Genomic DNA, 22,313 nt, shown 5'->3' on the forward strand with positions numbered 1-22,313 from the left:
GTGACGACCTGCTGGCGCTTGGTCGTGAAACTCACTGGTAGGAGACCTTCACTTGCCATCGTTCGATACATCAGGCCATCAAACCAGCAGAAGCTATATGGATCTTCGTTGCCCACGTCAACAAGTTCAGCACAGGGGATTCAGCGAGACAAGCAGGCATATCCAAAACAATAATCCTTTGCGTCGTCGTTCTTGCACAGGTGAAGTGCAGCGTCCATCGCGATTGCCACAATGTCCGTTCATGACCCGTGCAAGCTTGTCCGCACCTCGAAACGTGGTCTTCTCACATGCCTATAGCAACATTTCAAAGCCTCTCCTCGTCTATGGCGGTTCAGCATCCGCGATCAAGTACATGTGTCGCAGACACTAGCACGGATCCTGTTATTGCAGCATCAGTAATGAGTCTGCTAGCTTCCGCTGGAGAGGTGATGGCGGAAGTCTTGGCAACTCGAGGTCGATCCAACTGAGTCTTTCTTCAATCGCTTCCGCCAATCGCTTCACACGCCGCTCATATTGTCGTTCTGCAAGCCGAGGTGTGCTCGCCAAGTAGCGTCCGCTGGGCATTTCAAGACAGTCACAGCCGTGACCGAATACCAAGGCCGCCCGCGCATGCATAACGGATGGTCCACTCGGGCGTGTCACTCCTTCCTACTATCGAGGCGAGAACCTTTCTCGACAAGACGTTACATTTCTGGATCACCTGCATTGACATCACTGGTCAGCGGACTCGATTGCAAGATTCGTCGAGCACAACATGACTTGCAAGTGCCACTCGCAGACCAGTTTTCTCATCGTCACTTATCGCCACGATCTCCATGATTCGTTGATGCCGAGTGGCTGATGCGCGGCTGTGGCTGTGGTCACAAGTCAACGACTTTTCATCAATGCACGCCTTTGATGGTCAAGGCCGTACTATGCGCATCTGCTCCGTCCATACATGTTGCGCTCCATGCAAAGCCGGACATGTCAGAATGCTTCCAAGTTTGATGTTCCGGCCGAACACAAGATGACGACAAGCGACTTCCGCCGAGAGCCAAGCAACCCCGCCCAGAACATCTTTATCCAAGCAGGAAAGGTGCAATCTTGGGGACTCGTGGCCGTCTCCCTGATTTGCTGCAAGTCACCTGTACTCATCCACCTCAAGACCGTCTTAGCCTTGGCGATGCAGTGGCAGTGCTCTTGTGTCCCATCTTGCTGGTCATTGATTGTGGTTTGTACCCAGGGTTTGTTCCCCGCCCTCTTATCCAACACTCGGACCGGCCAGTGGTCTCGTGTGGCCTAGATAAACCAATGGGCCTCATTCCTGACATCCGGCCCCTTCCTTCTTACATCTTCTTCTTCAGATCCTACCAGATCTCAAGTTCAGGTTTGTAACCTAGAGACTATCTTTTGAACCAGCTCTGTTCGACTCCAGACTTCTGTGAAGCCTTCAGTCTTCCAAAGCTACTACATCCATAAGCAAGCGGCCCAAAAGGTTGTCTTGCCCCAACTTGAATGGTTATTACCCAGACTCCCTCAAATGGCAGTTCGCAGACAGCGCTTGAGCAAGTTGAGCCCGTAAAGGACGAACCACCTATAGGTGCCCAACTCCCACGCCACATTCAAGATACAACAAATGAGAAAGCCCTAAACCAAGTTGTCGGAGCCGGCACCCCGACTTCACCACGTGACGAACTCTGCAAGAACGCTCACATCTACGACGTTGTCCACCTCTCAACTGAGCTTAAGGTAGACGTTGATCATGGCCTTACCAACAGCGAGGCGGCAACTCGCCTCGAGAAGGATGGACCAAACAAGATCAAGGATAGCGAGCGGATTTCCGTGTTCCAGATTCTCTTAAGACAGGTCTCCAATTCCCTGACCCTCGTTCTCTTGATCACTATGATCCTATCCTTCAGTCTGGACGACTACATTGAAGGCTCTGTCATCCTTGCAGTCATTCTGCTCAACATCATCGTTGGCTTTATACAGGACTGGCGCGCTGAACAGACTATCTTGTCTCTCCAGGCTCTCTCCTCTCCGGAATGCAAAGTCCTCCGTGGCGGCCAGATTCAGGTTGTCAAGGCCGAAACCCTCGTCGTTGGCGATGTGGTTGTTCTGGCTGCAGGCGGCATTGTCCCGGCCGATCTTCGCCTCTTTGACTCGGTCAACCTATCGACAGACGAGGCGCTGCTTACCGGCGAATCCCTACCAATTTCCAAGTACGCCGACAAGGTCCTGACCCGTACCGATATGCCTATCGGTGATCGTACCAATATGGTCTACTCAGCTTCTATGGTTACTCGCGGTCGTGGCTCTGGTATCGTCATTGCCACAGCTATGTTGACTGAAGTTGGCAAGATTGCTGCCCTCCTGCAGGACAAGAAAGCATCTGCCACCAAGCAAAACCCCGTGGTGCGTGCGTACAAGCGCACCATTGAAGTTATGCGGCACGCACTCGGCTTGGTCGGTAGTCCGCTACAGGTCAAACTCAGCAAGTTTGCTCTTCTCCTCTTCGGTCTCGCAATCCTCTTGGCCATCATTGTCTTCTCAACTGCCAAGTGGGACGTCTCTGACGAGGTCCTCATCTACGGTATCTGTGTCGCCGTCGCCGTCATTCCGGAGTCTCTCATCGCCGTCCTGACACTGACGATTGCTGTTGGTACCAAGGCTATGGCACGAAGCAACATCATTATTCGCAAGCTCTCGTCCCTCGAAGCTGTTGGTGGTGTGTCAAACATCTGCTCTGACAAGACTGGAACACTCACCCAAGGCAAGATGATTGTCAGACGTGCTTTGATCCATGGCGCAGAGACTTTGTCTGTCCAGAACTCAACAAACCCATTTGACCCTACGAGTGGCACCGTTGAGCGTGAGGATGGCGAAATGATTTCGGGCGTCGCGTCTGGAACCCCTCTTGACCGCTACCTGGACGTCGTCTCCCTCTGCAACCTTTCCACTGTCCAGAATCTGTCTCGCACCATGACTGGATCCTCAAAGCCGGCCGGCACCATGGGTCAGGGCGGATGGTCTGCTGTGGGTGAGCCAACTGAGATTGCTCTCCAAGTCTTTGCCATGCGTTTCGATCACGGAAAAGCTCAAGCTATGGGCAAGAAGAACCGCACTATGGTCGCCGAATTTCCATTCGACTCCAGCATCAAGCGCATGACTATGGCATATACTCGTCCTGCCGACAATGTTGTCGATCTCTTCACGAAGGGTGCCACTGAAGCGGTCCTGCCAATCTCGACCTGTACTGAGGCAGAGAAAGCTCGTATCAATGCAGATGCCGAAGCCATGGCTAGCCAGGGCCTCCGCGTTCTGTGTCTTGCTCATCGCACAACTGATGCGAACGACGAGAAAGCCTTCGCTGACCGCGCTGTTGCTGAGAAGGATCTCACATTCATTGGTCTCATTGGTCTCTACGACCCGCCTCGTGCCGAGACAGCCGGTGCAGTACAGACCTGTCAACGTGCTGGCATCACCGTCCACATGCTCACTGGCGACCACATTCGCACAGCTGCTGCCATCGCCGAGGAGGTCGGAATCGTTGGTCATTACTCCGGCCAGGAAGTTGGTGAAGTCATGGCCGCGTCCGACTTCGACAAGCTCTCCGACGAGCAGATCGATCAGCTCGAGAAGCTACCGCTTGTGGTTGCTCGCTGCTCGCCTACGACCAAGGTGCGCATGGTCCAGGCGCTGCATCGTCGCAATGCTTTCTGTATCATGACTGGCGACGGCATCAATGATTCACCTGCTCTGAAGTTAGCGGATATTGGTATTGCCATGGGTCTCAATGGCAGCGATGTTGCTAAGCAGGCGGCTGATATGGTCCTTGCTGACGACAACTTTGCTTCGATTGTTCGGGCTATTCAGGAAGGAAGGAGGCTTTTCGACAACATCCAGAAGGTGAGTTCTCCCATGCTCACGCTTGTTGCCCACACTGACAACGTACACAGTTCTTGCTCCATCTTCTGACCTCCAACATCGCCCAAGTCGTCCTCCTGATCATCGCCCTCGCCTTTCAGGATAGCGAAGGCAACTCCGTCTTCCCACTGTCGCCACTGGAAATCCTCTGGGCCAACCTTGTCACCTCTTCGCCACTTGCACTTGGTCTGGGTCTCGAGCCTGCGGTCGTGGACATCATGGATCGACCACCTCGCGACATGAAAGTCGGCGTCTTCACCAAGTCCCTCATCATCGATAAGATGGTCTACGGCGTCACCATGGGCTCTTTGTGCTTGGTCGCCTTCGTCTCCACCATTTACGGCATTGGCTCCGGCAGCAGTAGTCTCGGTAACGACTGCAATCAGGACTACAACTCTTCCTGCGATCGTGTGTTCCAGGCTCGTGCAACTGTCTTCGCCGTGCTCAGCTTCACCCTGCTCATCACTGCCTGGGAGGTCAAGGACTTCAACAAGTCGCTCTTCAACATGGGTCTTGTCGGTGTTGAGCGTGATCCTGACTCTCACCGGGATAAGTGGTTCTCCGTCTTCCCGGCTGTCTATCAGAACAAGTTCTTGTTCTGGGCTGTGGTTTCCGGATTCCTGACAGCGTTCCCGTTGATCTACATTCCTAAGCTCAACACTGTCGTCTTCAAGCACGATGGTATCACTTACGAGTGGGGTATCGTCGTTGGGTGTGTGCTGTGCTATGTTGCTGTCATTGAGAGCTGGAAGGCTATCAAGCGGGCTCGCGCTCGCAAGGGCAAGAGCTTTGATGGCATCGTCCCAAGTGGAAAGAGCACGCCGGATGGCGGGTCAGTGGTTTAGTCTCCTGCGCCCGATTCAAACCTTCTCGGGGAAGGGTTGTCTTTGTCGATGCGGGTTGGTCATGCACGTTGCACATGGAGTTAGGCCGTTGCTAAAGCTCCAACCGCTATTCACTCCTTCTTGCAAACAGGATTGGCGGGCATATAACTGTAGGCAGGTTTTCCCCTCCATAGGGAGGTTTCCTGCTTGATAACCCCCTATTAGCAATATCAATCACTGAAAGCAACATAAAACTGTCCTCTTCGCCGGTCTATCATCGGAGTCGGGTACCCTCTGTCAATCTTAGATCGCTACTGCCTTTTCTGAGGTGGCGGCAGATTTCGCCATTGCTTTTATCTCTCGCAGTTCCAGGGCGGGTCAATTGCAATGGACACAGAAGTGAGGCAGCTTCTAGCTCAGATTGGTCTACCACGCTAATAACAGTGAATGCTTCCCAGCCGAGTCAGTGAAGTGATCGTATCGGTTTGCCTCGGACTGGGACTTTTCTCACAGAGGTATAAGTAGTCGTCTTGCCCTCGACTTTATCCTCTGCCCTTCCATAACACATGATCACCAACATCGAACGTTGTCATACCTTGGTAGTACATGCTGCTGCCGGGTGCGACGGAGGACTTCGAGGCATAGACGAGTCGTTTTCTGAGACTCCTTTTAAGTCATATTTCAGTCTGTCTGTGGCAACTATTGCCATTCCGAACACAACATACCCCCGCCGAATGATCTCCGCAGGCACCAGATAGACAATGCTTCAGCCCATACCCCTGATGGACCACTGGAGTCGAATGCAAGTTCAGCTTCCTCCTCCCCACTGCTCGTATAGGCAGAGGCCTATGCAGCCATGCACAAGCGTAAATCGTGACCGACGCACTGATTGCTTGCATCCTCTAGGATCAATTCATCTTCTAGGATCAATTCGTGCGTGTGCGCCGTGAAAGCTGCGTGGAGTCGCGTTGTAGAACAGATTGATTGTGAACTTGAAGGCGACATGGACTCGACGGGGTTAAACCATCCCCCGAGCGCTTGGCGTAGCGAAGCTCCAACTGCAGGTCCCCGCGGAGGTCAACGACGTCAACCACAACATATCTTCGAACACCACTACGCAGCATGCTGAGAGCACCACACCCATAGACCTACCTCCACTGTCTCCGGCCTCGTCTACAGCAGTCGTGAAGCTCACCTGAGGACTGTGGCCCATTACGGGCCAGAATAGCCCTCCACCATGTCGAAACACAGCACATACCTGCTACTCTCGCTACCATCCTCGATAACACCTTCAGGCCACCAGAAGGACGCTTTGTCACACATCGAGTCGACTGTAGGCTCCTCTGGAGACGCTGTCAAGGCCCTACCCATACCAGATTTCAAGATCGGAACATTAGATGCATGCTTGTCACAATCGGATGAGCTAGCCAAGCTCGAGGGAACATGCAAAGGCATTGTTGCGAAGGTTTCAGATACGCTCAGGAATGTAGTAGACGGCGACGACGATAAAGCGGCTGAGCATAAGGCTGTTAACGACAGTACGACAGGCGCCTTCAGCATTCGTTTCCGATGCTAACATCCATGCAGAGCCATTAGATGCGTACCTCTCAAGCTTCTCCTGGAACAAGGTCAAATACAGAGCCGACAAGCCCATCTCAGAACTCATCAGCCTCCTACAGAAAGCAAGTCCCCACCACCCACTTTGCATGACCCCAAATCTAACAGATCCGCAGGAGATCAATTCAATAGACAACGACGTTCGCTCGAAATTCAACCAGTACAACTCCCTGAGAACCAATCTTGCGACCCTCCACCGAAAGCAAAGCGGCAACCTGTCCACCAAATCCCTTCTCAGCATCGTCAACCCCAAAATCCTTGTGCAAACCAGCGGCAGCGAGCACCTAGAAACACATCTCGTAGCAGTACCCTCGTCGAACGTTAAGGACTTCAACCGCTCCTACGAGACCATCTCGCCTATGGTCGTGCCTCGATCCGCATACTTCGTCGACTCGGACTCGGAGTTTAGTCTGTACGCTGTGACTGTATTCAAGAAGCATTCACAAGAATTCCTACATAAGTCGCGAGAAAGGAAATGGGTGCCTCGAGATTTCAAGGCGCAAGAAGGTGGCAAAGAGTCGGAGCTGAAGGAGCTGCACAAGGCGGAAGCAGAAGAGAAACGTGTCTGGGGCGAAATATTACGCCTGTGCCGGACAGGGTGGGGCGAGGGCGTCATGGCCGCGGTGCATGTGGTGGTCTTGAGGATGTTCGTGGAGACTGTGCTGCGCTACGGTTTGCCGCTTGACTTTGTGGCTGCTGTGGTCAAGGTGAGTTCTTGCAGCATAGAACATCCCTGGCCGGAGGAGGCTAACCAATTCCAGACCGACACAAAGCGCTCGGAAAAGGCACGGAAAGCTCTCGACTCGGAGTTTTCTTACCTGGCCGGCAACGCGTTTGGCAGAGATTCCAAGGGCAGGGTGCAGAAGGAGGACACCTCGATGGGTGGACCTGAAGTTGGCGCAGGCCAAGAGGGCGGTGAGTACAAGGCTTATGTGAGCTGTGACATCGACTTCGACTAGTTGTCGGAGGTATGGGCACAACGAAGAGGGCGTCTGTGAAGGTCTTGTGGGTCCAATATTGCTACAACCATGCGGTATGGCACAACGGGCAATAGGAAACGATAGGATGTGCATACGTATGATCAGTACGGACATAAAGCTGGGCAGGCAGGAGTTCGAAAGCGTCACGATCACGCCGGCAAAGCGAGTACACTCAGGTGGTAGAAGGTAGGCGCTTTGAGAGACAAAGAGGCAGCTGTCATCAGGCTGCGGTGAAAGACTTGCCATTATTGCCTCTGAAATCCATGGTGAGAGACTTGTTTCGAGCGACTGAATATATGCTCGTCAGCCGGTCTGGACTTAGATAGTCGCGAAGGGCTGACCTTATCAACCGGTCTTCATTTCTGAGTCCGGATCCTGTTCTCTTTCATCCCAAATGCCAAGACATGACCGATACATTCATCAGGTCATCACGCGTGCCATGGGCATCCATTCGTGCTGCCTCTGAGCGGCAAGCCTTTTCTCGTCACAAGCACGAAGTCGATCCAGGTTTTCAGTATTCAAAGGAAAGATCTAGAAAGTCGAATTTAGTTCGTGCTGGGAACTGGTTTCGCAATTTTGGGGATCTCATGGTCGCGGCCGAGCTATGCGTGAGATAGTGCCGCAATCGTCGTGAGCGTGTTCGTTGTCAATGACCCCGTCTTTCCCCGGATGTTTGGAGGCTAGGGAGGCGACTTTGAGGATACGCAATTTTGGTGGGACTGTACGCCGGTTGCCTATTAATGTACATGTTGAATCCAACTCCTTCGCACAGCTCTACTCTCAGGCCGCAGCACTGTCCTTTCCATGCTGAGGCTGCCGCTGGGCATCGTGTAGCCCGGAGTAGTATCCAGCCCAGTAGTATGCCATTTTCAGATTTTCCAGAGTGTGGTCTGTAGTACCTGTGGCCGGAACTGTATCACCACCAACCTCCTGTGGCGCAGTCGAAGTGCCGCCATCATCACCGTCTTGGCCTTCAGTGACGTCTAGCTGCCTTGATGCTGACTCCTTTGCCGCTGCTGTTGGATGTTGTTGATTCGTCCCTTGCTCGCCATTGACCTCATTGGCTGTAGTAGGAGTAGTATCGATGGGCGCCTGTTCGTCCATCGCCATGAAGTCGTCCGCGATCTCGCCTTCCTCTTCCGACTCTGCAACCCGGTTGGGGGTCCTGGTCGTGGCGGCTGTGGTAGCATCATCACCGGGCCCGTTGCCGCCTTTCAGCGCAAGAGGCGCCTCCTCCCCCTTAGCCTCCGCCTGCTCCGCCGCGTCCAGCACCGTCTCTATATCTAAGCCTTGCGCTGCAAGGGAGTGGTAGTACTGGTACTCCGCTACCGCCTCGTTCCAGCTGCGTACCAGTGCGGAGTCATCCCAGATCTCTGCATGTGAGAGCCAGCCTGACGCGCCGTCGTGCTGGTCGTTCCTGGAAGAACCGTAAGGTGTTGGTCTCTGAGCCTGGTGATTGTTGTGCTTCGCCTTCTTGTTCTTCGGCATCAGTTATACCTGGAAAGGGCGACTATGACTTGGTATTGTCTAGTGTCTACCGTTCTTCTGCAGACGAAAGTTTGATCCGGGCTGGGTCGATGTGATAGGTATTTGTACGATGACTGGCTTTGGTTCCCGGGTACAGCGTTGTCGTGCTAGGCTCCGCCAGGCTGTGCTGTCATGTCAGAGGCGGCTGAGGCAATCAGATGCAAGTGTGATGGAGAATCCCGATATTTTGAGTAGGAAAAGGACATTACTGCATATTGCGATCCACCAAGGCAGAACCAAGAAAAGGCAACTAAAGTGATTAGGCGGCCACTCTAGTCCACAGCGGTTGCCTGATTCTGAAGTATAGCCTAGTCAAAATATATATTGCCTTAGATTGTCTTTCCGTGTGTGTCAGTATGAACAGCTTACTCCAGCTCAACACTCCTCTACGTCTACTGCAATTGCCGCGGAATTCCACAGTCGAGATGTCACAAGTGACCTCCGCGCCGTCCTGGGTAGGTCACACTGATCATGTCCCGTGCATACGGCCATCGCTAACAAAGGACCCTGCAGCCCGAAACCCGCCCCAACCTCGCAGCCATGCCCACCGAGATCCTCGAAAGAATTATCAACTTCGCAATCCAGGGTTCCCCCTTCTTGACCGTAGCGTACTGGGGTCGTCCAGAGATGCAGACCACCCCGTTCAGATGGTACCCGGAATGGCTACCTAGTCTTCTCTGCGTCTCTAAGCCAATCCGTCAGGTCGCGCGCGTTGTCCTCTCTCGACATGTCGAGCTACCTCTCGACGGATTGTACTGGTTCCCCAGCAATCATGTACCTCATCATGATACATTGCCGCCTGATATCAAGAGAAAGTATCGAAAGCACTTCGAGAAGTTGTTTGGATGGGAATGAGCGGGAAGTCTGACTGCTTGCAAGATGATGGGCAATTGAAGGAATTGATCGCCCAGAGCGTCAGAAGAAGCAGGATCGATCAATGCCGATGAATCGGACCTTTGCCCAAAAATCTGGGGGCGGAGTACAACAAACTCGCTCCTCACCATCAGAGGCCTTATGTGCGTATCTCGGGTTTCTTACCTAGACAGCACGTTGCTACCGAACAAGACCTCATGATAATCAATCCCACCTCAACAAATGCGCATCTCCTCCCCTAGACGGATGCTCCACCTCGACCGCCTCCACAAGCGCCTCATGCTGTTCCGACCTAATCTTGATGTCCACCTTGAACGGTTTGGGATGCTCAACAAAGCCCGGCACAAAATCAACCTTTGGCTCCTGACCTTTGATCGCAGTCACATTGAACGCCGCAAGCGTCCTCACCACCATCATCCACAAATTTGCATCAGCTAGATAACGGCCAGGACAGATCCGCCTACCGTGCCCGAATGCAAGGTCGAAGGGGCTGCCTTCTGCGTCGGGACCCAAGAAGCGCTCTGGTCGAAAGGTGTAGGGATCTTTGTGCCGCCCATCGTGGTGAAGCATGCCGTTAAGATGGGTCAGGATGGTCGAGCCCTTAGGAATCCAGTAACCTTCGTAGTAGTCTTCTTCGGTGGCCGCGCGGGGGACAGAGAGGGCGCCGATGGATTCCCAACGGACGATTTCCTTGAAGTAGGCTTCGACGTAGGGTAAATTTGATCGATCGGAGGCATTCGGCAGGCGACTTGTTCCAACGACGGCGTCGATTTCGGCTTGAGCCTTTCTTTGAGCGTCAGGGTGTATAGCGAGGTCGAGGAAGAGGATCTGGAGCTGGGATTTGGTTGTCTGTGCCGCTGTCAGCGCATGCTGGGTCAGGTTTAAGTAGCATCTTACATCTGTGGCTCCAATGAACAATGAGATTGCACTCCATTTGAGATTCCATTCATCGTCCTCCGAGAGCTTACCGTCGCTTTTCGCGAAAGCGGTCGCCACAAGTGACGGTCGCGCCGTACCGTTCCTGATCTGTTCCTTTGCAAAATTGTATGGGACGTTTGTTGAGTCATCAGTATCCTTCTTCCACTCTCGGCCGATGCGCTTGAATAAGGCACCAGGCATCCATTCGGGAACGTGTTTCAGGGCAGGTATAGTGTCTACGAGCCATCTGCCGGGCCCGACAGCAGCGTTGAAGTGGTCATTCAGGTCGGAGATCGACTTAACCAGTGGATCCTGGCCAACAGGGTCGACCGTGTAGCCGTACAGGGCCTGCGCGCTGACAGCAGCATTCTCATACGAGATGTGCTGTTCGAAGTCGTCTGGACGTTGAAGAAGCTTTAGCAGATATCGGCGTGTTTCGATATCGATTGGTTCCGCCCACCTATCAACGAAGCCAATAGTCCCAATGGCAGCGTGTGCGTATCTTCTAAAAGCTCGATGACGATCATCGTGCTGCAACACCATCCAGCTACCCTCAACTCCCATGACCTCTACGAAGAACGGAAACCTAGGTCGCCCGGAAAATTTGCCAGGACGTTTCTCGAGTAGATCGGCGGCAATTTTCTCGTCGTTGATGATGATAAAAGTGTTGCCAAAGACATTGAGAGTCGAGATGGGACCGTATTTCTCGCAGTGTTGTGTCCAGTGTTTGGTCGCTCGTCCACTGGGTTTAGGCATATCCAACAGGTTGCCGATTATCGGCCATGGTCTAGGTCCTGGCGGCAGCTTTGCGCCATTCTTGGACCGCTGAAATATTTGTTCCCAGGCGTAGTGCAGCAGAATGAGCAGTAAAGCGCCGAGACAGATGCTGCTAGTTGAAAGGTCGATCCCAAGGACCCTCATACTTCATCCAGTGGCCAGGACTGGTTCTAGGACAGCTCGTGCTCGGATTTCGTTTCTATCGCACTCAGGAGGACAGCTCGTTGGAATGCTGGACGATGAGACTGGGGGGCCGGCATTCATCAAATGTAGGCCTTCGTATAGTAGACTCTTGCGAGTAAGCCAAGGTTTGCCTCGTTGTTGGACCTGGTGCGCTTTGTGGGCGGTTGCGAACTCTCGAGGGCAGCTCCGCTAGGACGGATTACGGACTTTCGACTGCACAATCGTGGGCACGGATGTTTATAGCCATATTGAAGGAGCCCTATTTCCCCTCCGCGACAAACATAAGCAGCTCGGCAGGACATCGAATATTCCGAAAGGGGTTGAGGTGCTGATCCATCTGGCGCGATTCCTGTCGCGGTAATAGTAGAGTTCCACCACTGTGGTCGCAGGATCCGTACACCGCAGTAGAGGCAACGTTAGATACTAGACGCCGATGGAGACGTCAGACGGTCATCGTATTGTCTGTTAGTAATAACTCGCAAGGCGTAGATGGCCGGCTGTCCATGACTAGAAAGAGACGCCGCCTGCATCAGGGGTGGTCAGAACGATAAATCGTCTGGACGAGACCAGCGAAAGTTGCATTTTTCAAGCATACTCAATGAAACGCCTTCCACCGAACAGTCAGTACCTTGCAGCCCAGGTAGGCGCATCTGAACAGTTTGTATGAAGCTTTCGCTTGATCTCACAGCTGCAACCATGTGCATCCCTCTAGGAGTAGTGCATCTCAAAGACACAAAGACTGATGTTGAGTCATCCCGTCCTGTACATCCTCATGTCAAGTAGCACAGCCTCCGCGGCTGTGATTGTTCAGATTCGGCGTCTGGATGAATACTGAGCGGACAACGCAGCCCGACATACATATCCGAAATGTCGGCTTAATGTCACCGGATTTAGACCCTTCCACCCTCAGCTTGAAGATTACCTCAGCACAGCAAGCTGGATGATCTTCATCTACGTATCCCAGACGATTTCCATTTGGGCAGTCGGCGCATCAACTACTAGTGCAGGAACCAGTCATCGAAGGCTAAGACGAGCATCGAAATGCAGGTGCTCTGAAGTATCGAGGGGATTGATTGCAAGGTACTTGAGGCTCGTATACTTTCAGCAACTCCCAGAGCGCTGAATCCTCCCCCATCTCGGAAAATATTGACAACTAGAGCTGTACATTGCTTCGCGGGTATCACTGCGACTGATGAATACAAACAACCACCCATATTTTGTGGCGCCTTTGTGATAGTCACATTTGCCCATTGCCCATCCAGAGACACCGAAGAAAATGACGTGATATCATTTCATGCTGGTAACAAAAATCGTGCAAGCGTGTATATGCATCATAGAGGTTGAATGGTTTGCTGGTAGGAGGGATCGAAGCTCTCGGCCGCCTGGGCGAGTGTGTCGAGATCTGAGAAGCCACGGATCAGGCTCGGAGGCATGGGCACATTCCCGGAGCCGAGTGGTGCCAGTCTCGAATCAAGTGCCGACGGCAGAGTGTTATTGATTGTGAGGCTATCGTCCGTGAGCGCTGGATAGATGGAATCTGCCGAAAACACGGTCGGCAGAGGTTGCTGAGGAAGCAACATTGGGTTGGTCTCGGTGAAGAACGCGGTGTCTGGCATCAGAAGTGGCAGCTCAGGGCCGGTCGACTCGATGGAGGTCTGGTCGGAAATGGGCGACCTTTTGAAATTTGAGGAGCTCGACGTGGTCGGATCTGAAGAAGCGGTATCCTCCGAGTCTTCCTTCTTCATCTGCTTACTTCGCTGAACATCTCGCGAGGCCGCGGCCTTAGATCGGCGAGGGTTGTCGCTGCCGCTTCCCGCGTGATTCTTGTGTGTACGCTCGTGCTGTTTCATGTTGTCTTTTCGGGTGAATGCTTTGTTACATATTGGGCAGTGAACTCCCTTCTCTCCAGTATGCTTCTTCCCATGACGGGCAGCATGCCCGGAGGTCGTGAAAGTAGCCGAACAACTATGCGATTGAGCGTATGGACACGGGTATTTGTTCTTCTTTCCCGTGGGTGGCGCCGCTGCTGAAGTGACAGGTGATGTTTTTGCTACAGATGCAGAAGCAGAGTTGTTTGATGAGACGGGCGTGGGTAGTTGTGCAATATCCTGGTGCGTGGGCGCTGGGAGTATCGGGTATTGACTCGGAGCTTGCGGGAGCAGGGCCTTCTGATTGAAGGGATCGGACAAAGAAGGTGCGATCATGAGCTGGCTCTCCATGAACGGCGTGATAGTGGATGGGGAGGGGATGTAGCCGGTCAGATCTTGCCGGAGGACATTGTCGTAGCCAAGGGCATTGGGATCACCGAACTGATACGCAGGCGTAATTGGGGAAGGCGATGAGTCCATGCTACTCTCTGAGGATTTAGACGATGAGCTATCGAAGCGCAAGAGTGGAGGGGTCGATGCTGTGGATGAGAAGGACGATGTGCGTGTATATTGTGCGTAGCGGTAAAGTGAAGGCCTTTCTTGATGAATCGCTTTGGCAGGTGCAGCGGATTTCGGTGAAGATGACTCGCGTTGGCGGATGACGAATGAGGGACAATCGTTGTCGTTCAGAATCGAGAAGACACGTTCCCGAGGATGGTTGCGAACATCCATGGTAGTACCCTCAAAATTGGCGGCCAGCTATGAGTGCTGGCTCTCAATATCAAGGGAGAAATTCAGATGGCTGTGAACGCACAAGAGCACTGAGGCCGATAATGACGCGAGGGAGCTGATCTACTGCACGTGGCACGCTGTTGTGGGCGTCTTCGTAGTGGTGTCGAAACTGTACTTTGTGACTGAGAGGCGTAGAGCAGATGAAGACTATGTTGACAGCAGAGCGGACGACTAGTGAGGAGACGACAGCGAGGAACACGTGGACGATGAGTTTTGTCAACCGCGAAGAGTGTGCTGAAGGTAGTATACAATGAGACTGGACCAAGCTACGGTAAGTAAGTCAGATTCTCAAACTGGGCGCCAGACTGTCGACATCACAACCTGGAAACTGAAGGTTTCTTGTAATTGTTCGCGATCGACGATTCAATTCCGGGGCCCACACTGAAAACTGGGCCCTCTATGAACCCGCAGTCTCCGGCTCTTTGGGAATGGTATTTCCAGCTTTGACCCCTCAACTGCCTGTGCTGTAGGGCTGGATGGTCCATTTCGACTGTGCACGAGTCCAGCGCTTCAGCTGTTATTCCTGCAGGTAAACATCGAGACTGTGCAGCGTTATGATCGTCGTGCCCAAAAGGCGACCATGAAGGTGTGCATTCTTCAGCGACAGCCGCTCAGCCGCCGAGAAATAAATGCTGTGATGATGGTAGGGAAGGGCGATCGAGGATTCACTTATGCATCGTCGATTTTAAGCTGGGTGGACCATTGAGGCGAGCCTAACTACCCCTGCTGGCAACCCTGCGTCTGAGGATACTCCGACATACACTGTAGGCTCATCACGATCGCATGCCTTCGCAGTCTCGCAGATACTCACACTGTTCGAATGTATTGACATAGGTACCTATGCATGAGCTTGCAGTCGCATTGCGTGCCTGTGAATGATTCGCTGTGCCCAGGCCGAGCGATTATGGCACACAGAGGGAACGGCAGTCCCTGAGAACTCGATCCACGACGACTGACATCATAGGGACTCACAGTAGACGACTGCCGCGATTGACCAGCCGACCCATCCTATACCGAGACAGCCACCGACGACAAAGGCTGTCTGCAAGCGAGAAAAAAGTAGAGCTTTTGTGTCCAACAAGTGGGAATGCGCAATCTGCATGCGAGACGTTCATTGTAGAACTGGGAACTTAGTCAGTAGAGAATTGGACCCTGAATCGAATCCCTGGGTGCGATCGAGAACTTAGGTGTCAACGGGCGAGACGGGGCCGCGTCGCGTGCTGGGAACGCCTCGAAGGCGCGGACCCTAAAACGTCAGCCAAGGGCACTCTGCCCCGACCAATAGCAGCACTGTATCGACAACGACAGTACATCGTCCATCGTGACTATTTTTGCTGATAAACCTGTACGCAACAGATGGGAATGGGATGCCACTGTCCACGTCGTTGATGTGGGAACATGTAGACTCTTGCATGAGCAGTGGTCAAGCCAGCTTCGAGACGGTCTCAGATCGTAAACTTCAAAGGTTTGGGAGACAAGACACAAGACTGGCCCGAATGAGATCAACAGGCACGACCTGTGAAATAGCAGATCTTTGCCGTTTGAGGTTGTTTCCAAACATCTGAGAATCCGATACTCGAGATCTCATCGAGCTTGTTTTAGATACAGTCTTGTAGCAGCGAAGTCAACAGTACAGGGACTCTCAACGGCTGCAGGGGCAGCTCGTGGACGTACCTGAATACTGACTTTTGTTGCACAAGCATATCCATATCCGGCAGGACTGCACTTGTACATGCAGGGACGTACTGGAGGGCCAAATGGCTCGTCAAAACCTTCCTTCGGTGTCCCATTCGTGCCAGTAAGAGTACTGCCGTCCAAGCACTGGCATCTCTCGTGCAGGAACACCTGAAGATGAGTGGCAATGGTCGCGCGGATCGGCGAACATCTGCGTTATGTTTGAGAGCTGAACGGGAATCGTGAATTACATGATACATGATGACCGTGCCTCCTGTTCAGGTCACCATGCGCATCACGTAGCTATAGAGACTCTCAAAACGAGAGCAGTTCACATTGTCTCCTCCGTGCACGAGCAGACATCGACGAGTGCGTGATTGCGATGCCGGACCCATATCTGGTGTCGAAGCTGGTGGTTGCTGACTTCTCAAGCTACAAGACACGCGAGGTGTCGGAGTGGGTGTGCAGGCTAGGTCAAATGCACTACAGAGTCGGTGCCTATGGTTGTGAACACGGCGGCGGAATACGCAACCTGAGTGTCTCTTTCGTTCGGGGCGGCGCCATGAAACTGACGGACGGCAATGCCAAGTCGATGCCAAAGATCCCAGAAAGGCGAGGCAGCGACAACTTTGGTGTTCCAAGCCGCAAGATGCCGCCACAAAGAGAGTAGTGGCTGCTCCAACTAAGACAGAGACCAAGGAGCACAGCCACAGTGATGTGCTGGCAGCAGACATGTCAGTGTTCGGCTTCGTCCTACAGTGCAATTCGCCCAGCCAGCGTGGTTGATCCTGACAAGAAATTATTGGAGCCATTACGACGCTGAAAGAGTTCAGTGGCTGGGACGGACCGGTTGATGAGGCAAGAGCCAAAGTCTCCCCCACCGCCTCTTCTGCCTTAGTAACTGCTTCAACATACTGTTCCAGCAAGTATCAGTACATAGCATTGAGCTTCCTGCTCACCAACTGGACACGTGGACTTATTTGCTGCCTTGTGCACGTTGAAACGATTGGACGTTGTTTGCTGCATGATACCCGATTGGAGCCCAGCGAGCCTCCATTGAGAGAATTTGAGCCCGAGGCGACACCCCGCCTCCAGCGCCCAGCACAGCCCGACTGCGACAGCCAGAGTAAGCCTGACTACCTAGCGCCTGCTGCAATCGCAATCCATCAAAACCCTCACGACTGGCGCAACCCAGCCTTCCACTCACTATCGTACTGTGCCGGCTTGCCGCATCAGCGTCGTTGCACCACATCCGGTGTCGACTCTTTCCTGTGGTTCCGGAACTCTACCAGGCCGCATTACACATATCCCATTGTTTGCCCACCGCCTCATTCTCCATCCCCGCCTCTCATGGCTTCCTACGACGACGACCGACGGAGTAGTCGATACAAGAGCGACCGACGCAGCAGAGACAGCTACGACGACATGGCTTACGATACCCGCGACTCAAAGTCCACGACCATGGTGAGACGCAGAGACGATTCAGTCTCGTCAGTAGAGGAAGTCACCAGAGATTTCCCGCCAGGCGAGCGGGGCGCTATCTACCGAGAGACCACTGTGCGCAAATCTGGCCATCGACCTGTGGGTTCTCGGTCCAAGTCTTATGAGAACGACTACGATTATTACGATGATCGTTCTTCATACAGTCGCCGCAGTCGCAGAGGTCATCGGGATGATGATACATATGTTTCAAGGCGGAGTCGGAAATACGACGATCGAGGTGAGTTCCTGAAAGTGGCCATTGCGCGTGACTTTGACTGACCATGCCCAGACGGTCGACGAGGATATGATTCGTACTCCGACTATTCATCTCGCAGTCGCTCACCGCCACGGAAGAAGGACAAAGAGCGTCGCAAATCCACGACAGAGCAGCTCCTCACTACTGTCGGCCTAGGCGGGGTCGCTGGTGCGCTGCTTGGCAAGAAAGACAAGTCGCGTTCGCGCTCCCGATCCCGCGATCGCCGCAGCGACCGCAGTCGCCATCGTGGTCGGTCATCTTCGTCATCCAGAAGCCGTTCCAAGGAGCGAGGTGGCAAAAAGAGTGGCAAGGAACGTGGCGCTGAAGCACTCAAAGCCGCCTTACTTGCCGGCGTCGTCGAAGCTGTTCGGGCTCGCAAAGAGCCAGGTGGCTGGGGCGGCGACAAAGGCAAACGAGTGCTCACTGCTGCTGTCTCCGCTGGTGGTGTAGATGGTATCCTGTCCCACAACCGTGACAAGGATCACTCTACCCGAGACGTCATCGGAGCCGCTGTTGCCGGTCTCGCCACTAATCGCATCGTCAATGGCGCTCGGTCCAAGTCGCGAGGTCCTGCCGACGATCGTGGCCGACGTGATGGAAGTGCCGACCGCGGCCGCAGCCCCTCTCGAGGTGGTATCGGTGACATTGCAGCAGGCGGAACCATCGCAGCCACCGGCAAAAAGATCTGGGACCGTGTGAGGTCTCGCTCTCGCGGTCGTGCCAAGTCTAGAGATTCATCCTATGACAGCTATGACAGCCGCGATGCGGGTCGTCCAAAGCCTGAGCGCAAACGAAGCTCAAGTGTTTCTGCTGCTGTTGCCAAAGGACTGGGTGCCATCGGACTCGGAAGCGCTGCCGACAAGGTCGATCCATCACGCCGTCAACAGCAATCAAGGAACTTTGATGAGCACTACGACGATCGCGACCGTGGAAGAGGCTACTATGATGATGCCTCGAACAATGGCTACAATGGATATAGGGATCCCAGAGATCGAGATCCAAGAGATGTAGGTGCCCTTACCCCTGCCAATGGACCGGGTGCTGTCGGCCCTCGTGCAGTCAGTACTAGTCGAGTGCCCTCTGGCCAGTATAGAGCCGACACGGCGCCCCGGCACACCGGTGATCCTGAAACAGATTCGGATTCTGACCTGGGCTCCAGTTCCGGTGAAGAAGCACAAGTGAAGAAGAGCCGCAAGAAGACCTACATCACCGGCGCTCTTGCAACCGTGGCTACCATTCATGCCGGCCATAGTATCTACACGAGTGTAGAGAAGCGAAATGCTCGTAGGAAAGCTCTCAAGGAAGGCGACATATCTCCAGAAGAGGCACGCAGAGAAAAGAATAGAGCACGTCTGCAAGATGCGGCGAGCGTTGGTATAGCAGCGCTCGGTATCAAGGGCGCGTACAGCGAGTGGAATAGTATGAGAGAAGAGAACAAGGAGGCGTTGGAAAAGAAAGAGGCTGCAGAACGACACAAGCACAAGCGAGACGCCCGGAGGAAGAAAGAACAGCTCATGGCCGCACAAGCGTATCGAGAGGGCGGCTTTCACGGAGACCTGCCGCATTTGGGACCGAGCGATTCGCCATACTACGGAAGCGATGCTGGACACTATGCGCCCTCGCAGCCCCAATCGGCAGGGCCGGTCCACTACACGGACGGCAACCCGTTCTCATCCTACAGCAACATCCCTGCGCAACCGCAGCCGCAGGCCCAGCACCCATCGCAACAGCAGCCACCAAACCCACAGGTGTATGCAACGCCTCCTCCTGGAGCTTCCCACTATGACCATCAGCCCTACCCACCCCAGGCGGCAGGATATCAACACCCGTACGACATCCCACCTCCTCCAATGGGCCCACCTCGTGCCGACACTCATTAAGCCAAAGCCATAACGATTTATGGAACGATCTTGCGCAACTTCACGACTTCTCCCGGCTCCCTGATCAGCTATCTATGGACATCACGACACGGCATAACGATATCCCACGAGCAATAACGAGCACTCTCTATGTTATGGCTAGGAAGCTGGCTACGATCTCATTGGCATACTGGCGTTGGCATTCCATCGATTTCTACGATAGCTCATGACTTTATGATATAGAAATCCAATTCCATACGAATTTGACGAAAGGACGTATGCATTTTCTGATGCTTCGCTGTGCTCTTCACTTATTTGCGATCATGCTCTTCTCTCTGCTTTCACGCATTGATCTTTTCAAAGCTGTTGAATAGCTGGGCAAAGAGACTAAGTCAACCGGTCTGCCAAAAGTCTCGTCTTATATTTGCAGATACTTAAATTCCTTTGCCTTCGTAGACACGCCTCCCGGCTCAGTGTATCGCACATAACTCGTGGTCATCCAGTCTATGGGAACACATCTCGGCCCTTGCGTCTGCTCTACCATGGTCGTACGCTACCGCCCACTCAGCAATCTCCCCAACCACCCGCGCTCGGACGACTTTCTTCTTCGCTCTCTCGATCTCGATCTGTAGTGCCGTCGGTCTCCACGATGCCCTCTGCTCCGACTCCGCCGCCTCCTCCCCCATCTGCGCTCACTGCTGCTCGATCGACGCCCTCCACGCCTACCTGTTCGTTTCCGTCGTCGGCCACGAAAGTCCTCTGATGAGGACGAAGAGTCGTAGAGTCGGCGCTGGGCTGGCGCGTAATGACGAGTTCGGGTTCGAGTCTGATGGTGACGGCGGATGCGTCCTGGCCGATCATCGTCGTCTGCGTATATGATCGGTCGGCGCCTGCGTGCAGAGGACGAATCGCGAGAACGGCGCCGCCGAGTCCTTCCACGGTGCCTGGCGTCTTTTGGAGTGTTGATGATGTTGTGCGTTGCAGTGTTGTCGACAATGACAGAAGGCGAGGGCGAGAATCGGACGTTGGCTGATGAGCTGCTCTTGCTGCGACTTCTGCTTCGGTATCTACAGGGAGTGTTGCTTCGCTTGCGTCGACGGCCGGCGCCATTTACCAGGATGGACCGTAGAGGGCTGCGTCCTCTCTTCTCCCGTTGCCGTCGCTGGTGAATGTAGATCTGCCGTTCTGGACTTTCATTACGTCTCCTGCCTCGTTCTCTAGTGATTGTGACAACACGTCGAGGCGCGATCCTTTCGATGTAGCTCCTACATGATGACGACGATGAGCACGAAGGACACCGTTCGTTGACCCAGGTCCAGATGTTGCTCGAAGATGATGAGGAGAAGGTCGAGACCGAGTCGCTATCACGCAATAGGTCAATAAACACGGAAGAAGGCATTGTGCATGAAGCAGGCGTTTGCTGTTCGGATGTCGACTGACACGACGATAAGTCGACAGAGAATGTCTGGCTATTTGGAGGTCGTGAGGAGGTGGCATTGTGACTCGTACAGGCAGAATCAGGCGTACTCGAATGTAGGACAATGCAAAGTAAGGCGACTGTGCTACATGAGCTTGGAAAGGGTCCTACTGCTCAAAGCCAACTTGGGCCGCGCTTGCCTTGGCCATGCGTACTTGTGTGGCAGGCGGACCGCTCAGAGCAGCACAGCTGGTCAGCGTTCTGCGGTGTTTTGTAAGGTAAGAGCACCCAGACACTCGCAGAGGAGCTGCCTTTCGTGTTGTCCATGTGACTACGGAAGTCACAGCTCAGCAGCTGACTGACAGCAGAAGCTCTGCGCTCGAACATGCTATAGTAACAGGAACAGGAGCGCCTTGGAGACGGAAGATCTTACACGGTTGGCGAGTCCGTAGCCCTGTGACCACAGGCCCAAACAAAGTGCCAAAAAGCAAAAACGTAATTTGAAGACAACAATACACTGGCAGACCCGGGGTCACCAACGGTCAGAAGTGCAAAACGTTTTCGAGAGGACTCACATGTCCTGAGAAGTTGTGAAGGCTCTCGGGCGTGGTAACTATCCCGCCGTATGAAGCAAGCCTGTCTCTCGCACCTCTTCCCAGAGGGAAGAGGCACGGTGTCTTGGATCGTGAATCGAAGACAGGTTTGCTTCGGCGACCGCAAGACCATGACTGACGCTCGCTCCAATTGAGCATTACCATCGCGCATGGCTAGTATGTAGACTCCAGATCGACGTTTAGTGTGGTGGTGTCCAGCGCAACGGTCGCACTGCTTGGTGCTGCACCGTGCTGAAGGCCCCGGAGCTAGATCGTATGTCGTAGCTGTTGAGGTGGCTGGTCGACCACGGACACCTGCTCACAGATGTTCTGTACCTATTGAGAACAACCTTGAAGAATCACTTGGCCCTCGTCATTTCCTTCGTTTCCAGCAAGGCAAACACAGTCGACATCTTCGACAGGCAGTGTGTCGTCAGATTGGTATGCTGATCAGAGCCAGTTTGGAGTGAGCCATCCGGCGTGGCGGTCTCATACGTACTTCAAATGGCGCGTTGCTTGCCAATGCAGGTCAAGCAGCCTTCCTAGTGCTTCCACAGCGATAGAGCTGCGGTGGAGGACATTCGTAGGATGTCTAGTGACCCATCATGGAGACCTTTCCCCATCGTCAACTGCCCTCCCTCTCCACCGTAACACGAGGCAGTCTGCCTCGGTTGCCTTCTCGAGGCCTTGCATCACCTTGCCCAAGCACTCTTCAGAATCGACTAGCAGTCACAGGGTAAAGCACATGAGCACTGAAGTCGCCTCTA

At 53.7% G+C, this 22,313-nt stretch overlaps 8 protein-coding genes across 8 annotated transcripts; 4 read left to right on the forward strand and 4 right to left on the reverse strand.

The window, feature by feature from the left end:
- Positions 1-1,494: 1,494 nt before the first annotated feature.
- On the forward strand, positions 1,495-4,751 carry AB675_2911 (Calcium-transporting ATPase 3; the record flags this gene model as incomplete). The annotated part of the gene is made up of 2 exons (XM_018142921.1): positions 1,495-3,888; positions 3,939-4,751. 2 exons carry the CDS (start codon positions 1,495-1,497, stop codon positions 4,749-4,751), a joined length of 3,207 nt encoding a protein of 1,068 aa, XP_017996332.1.
- A 1,216-nt stretch (positions 4,752-5,967) lies between these two features.
- On the forward strand, positions 5,968-7,306 carry AB675_2912 (V-type proton ATPase subunit C; the record flags this gene model as incomplete). Its single annotated transcript, XM_018142922.1, has 3 exons — positions 5,968-6,268; positions 6,318-7,054; positions 7,109-7,306. 3 exons carry the CDS (start codon positions 5,968-5,970, stop codon positions 7,304-7,306), a joined length of 1,236 nt encoding a protein of 411 aa, XP_017996440.1.
- An 801-nt stretch (positions 7,307-8,107) lies between these two features.
- Positions 8,108-8,815, reverse strand: AB675_2913 (uncharacterized protein; the record flags this gene model as incomplete). Its single annotated transcript, XM_018142923.1, has 1 exon — positions 8,108-8,815. The coding sequence occupies one exon, from the start codon at positions 8,813-8,815 to the stop codon at positions 8,108-8,110; it is 708 nt and encodes a 235-aa protein (XP_017996392.1).
- Positions 8,816-9,210: 395 nt separating this feature from the next.
- AB675_2914 (uncharacterized protein) lies at positions 9,211-9,709 on the forward strand (the record flags this gene model as incomplete). The annotated part of the gene is made up of 2 exons (XM_018142924.1): positions 9,211-9,309; positions 9,368-9,709. The coding sequence occupies 2 exons, from the start codon at positions 9,211-9,213 to the stop codon at positions 9,707-9,709; spliced, it is 441 nt and encodes a 146-aa protein (XP_017996345.1).
- A 222-nt stretch (positions 9,710-9,931) lies between these two features.
- Positions 9,932-11,566, reverse strand: AB675_2915 (O-methylsterigmatocystin oxido; the record flags this gene model as incomplete). Its single annotated transcript, XM_018142925.1, has 2 exons — positions 9,932-10,576; positions 10,625-11,566. The coding sequence occupies 2 exons, from the start codon at positions 11,564-11,566 to the stop codon at positions 9,932-9,934; spliced, it is 1,587 nt and encodes a 528-aa protein (XP_017996389.1).
- Positions 11,567-12,936: 1,370 nt separating this feature from the next.
- AB675_2916 (Nutrient and stress factor 1) lies at positions 12,937-14,205 on the reverse strand (the record flags this gene model as incomplete). Its single annotated transcript, XM_018142926.1, has 1 exon — positions 12,937-14,205. The coding sequence occupies one exon, from the start codon at positions 14,203-14,205 to the stop codon at positions 12,937-12,939; it is 1,269 nt and encodes a 422-aa protein (XP_017996371.1).
- A 3,084-nt stretch (positions 14,206-17,289) lies between these two features.
- Positions 17,290-19,557, forward strand: AB675_2917 (uncharacterized protein; the record flags this gene model as incomplete). Its single annotated transcript, XM_018142927.1, has 2 exons — positions 17,290-17,659; positions 17,711-19,557. The coding sequence occupies 2 exons, from the start codon at positions 17,290-17,292 to the stop codon at positions 19,555-19,557; spliced, it is 2,217 nt and encodes a 738-aa protein (XP_017996427.1).
- A 543-nt stretch (positions 19,558-20,100) lies between these two features.
- Positions 20,101-20,646, reverse strand: AB675_2918 (uncharacterized protein; the record flags this gene model as incomplete). The annotated part of the gene is made up of 1 exon (XM_018142928.1): positions 20,101-20,646. One exon carries the CDS (start codon positions 20,644-20,646, stop codon positions 20,101-20,103), a length of 546 nt encoding a protein of 181 aa, XP_017996424.1.
- Positions 20,647-22,313: the final 1,667 nt, after the last annotated feature.

Source organism: Cyphellophora attinorum, assembly GCF_001299255.1.
Source record: "Cyphellophora attinorum strain CBS 131958 chromosome Unknown Contig31, whole genome shotgun sequence".
Classification (NCBI taxonomy): domain Eukaryota; kingdom Fungi; phylum Ascomycota; class Eurotiomycetes; order Chaetothyriales; family Cyphellophoraceae; genus Cyphellophora; species Cyphellophora attinorum.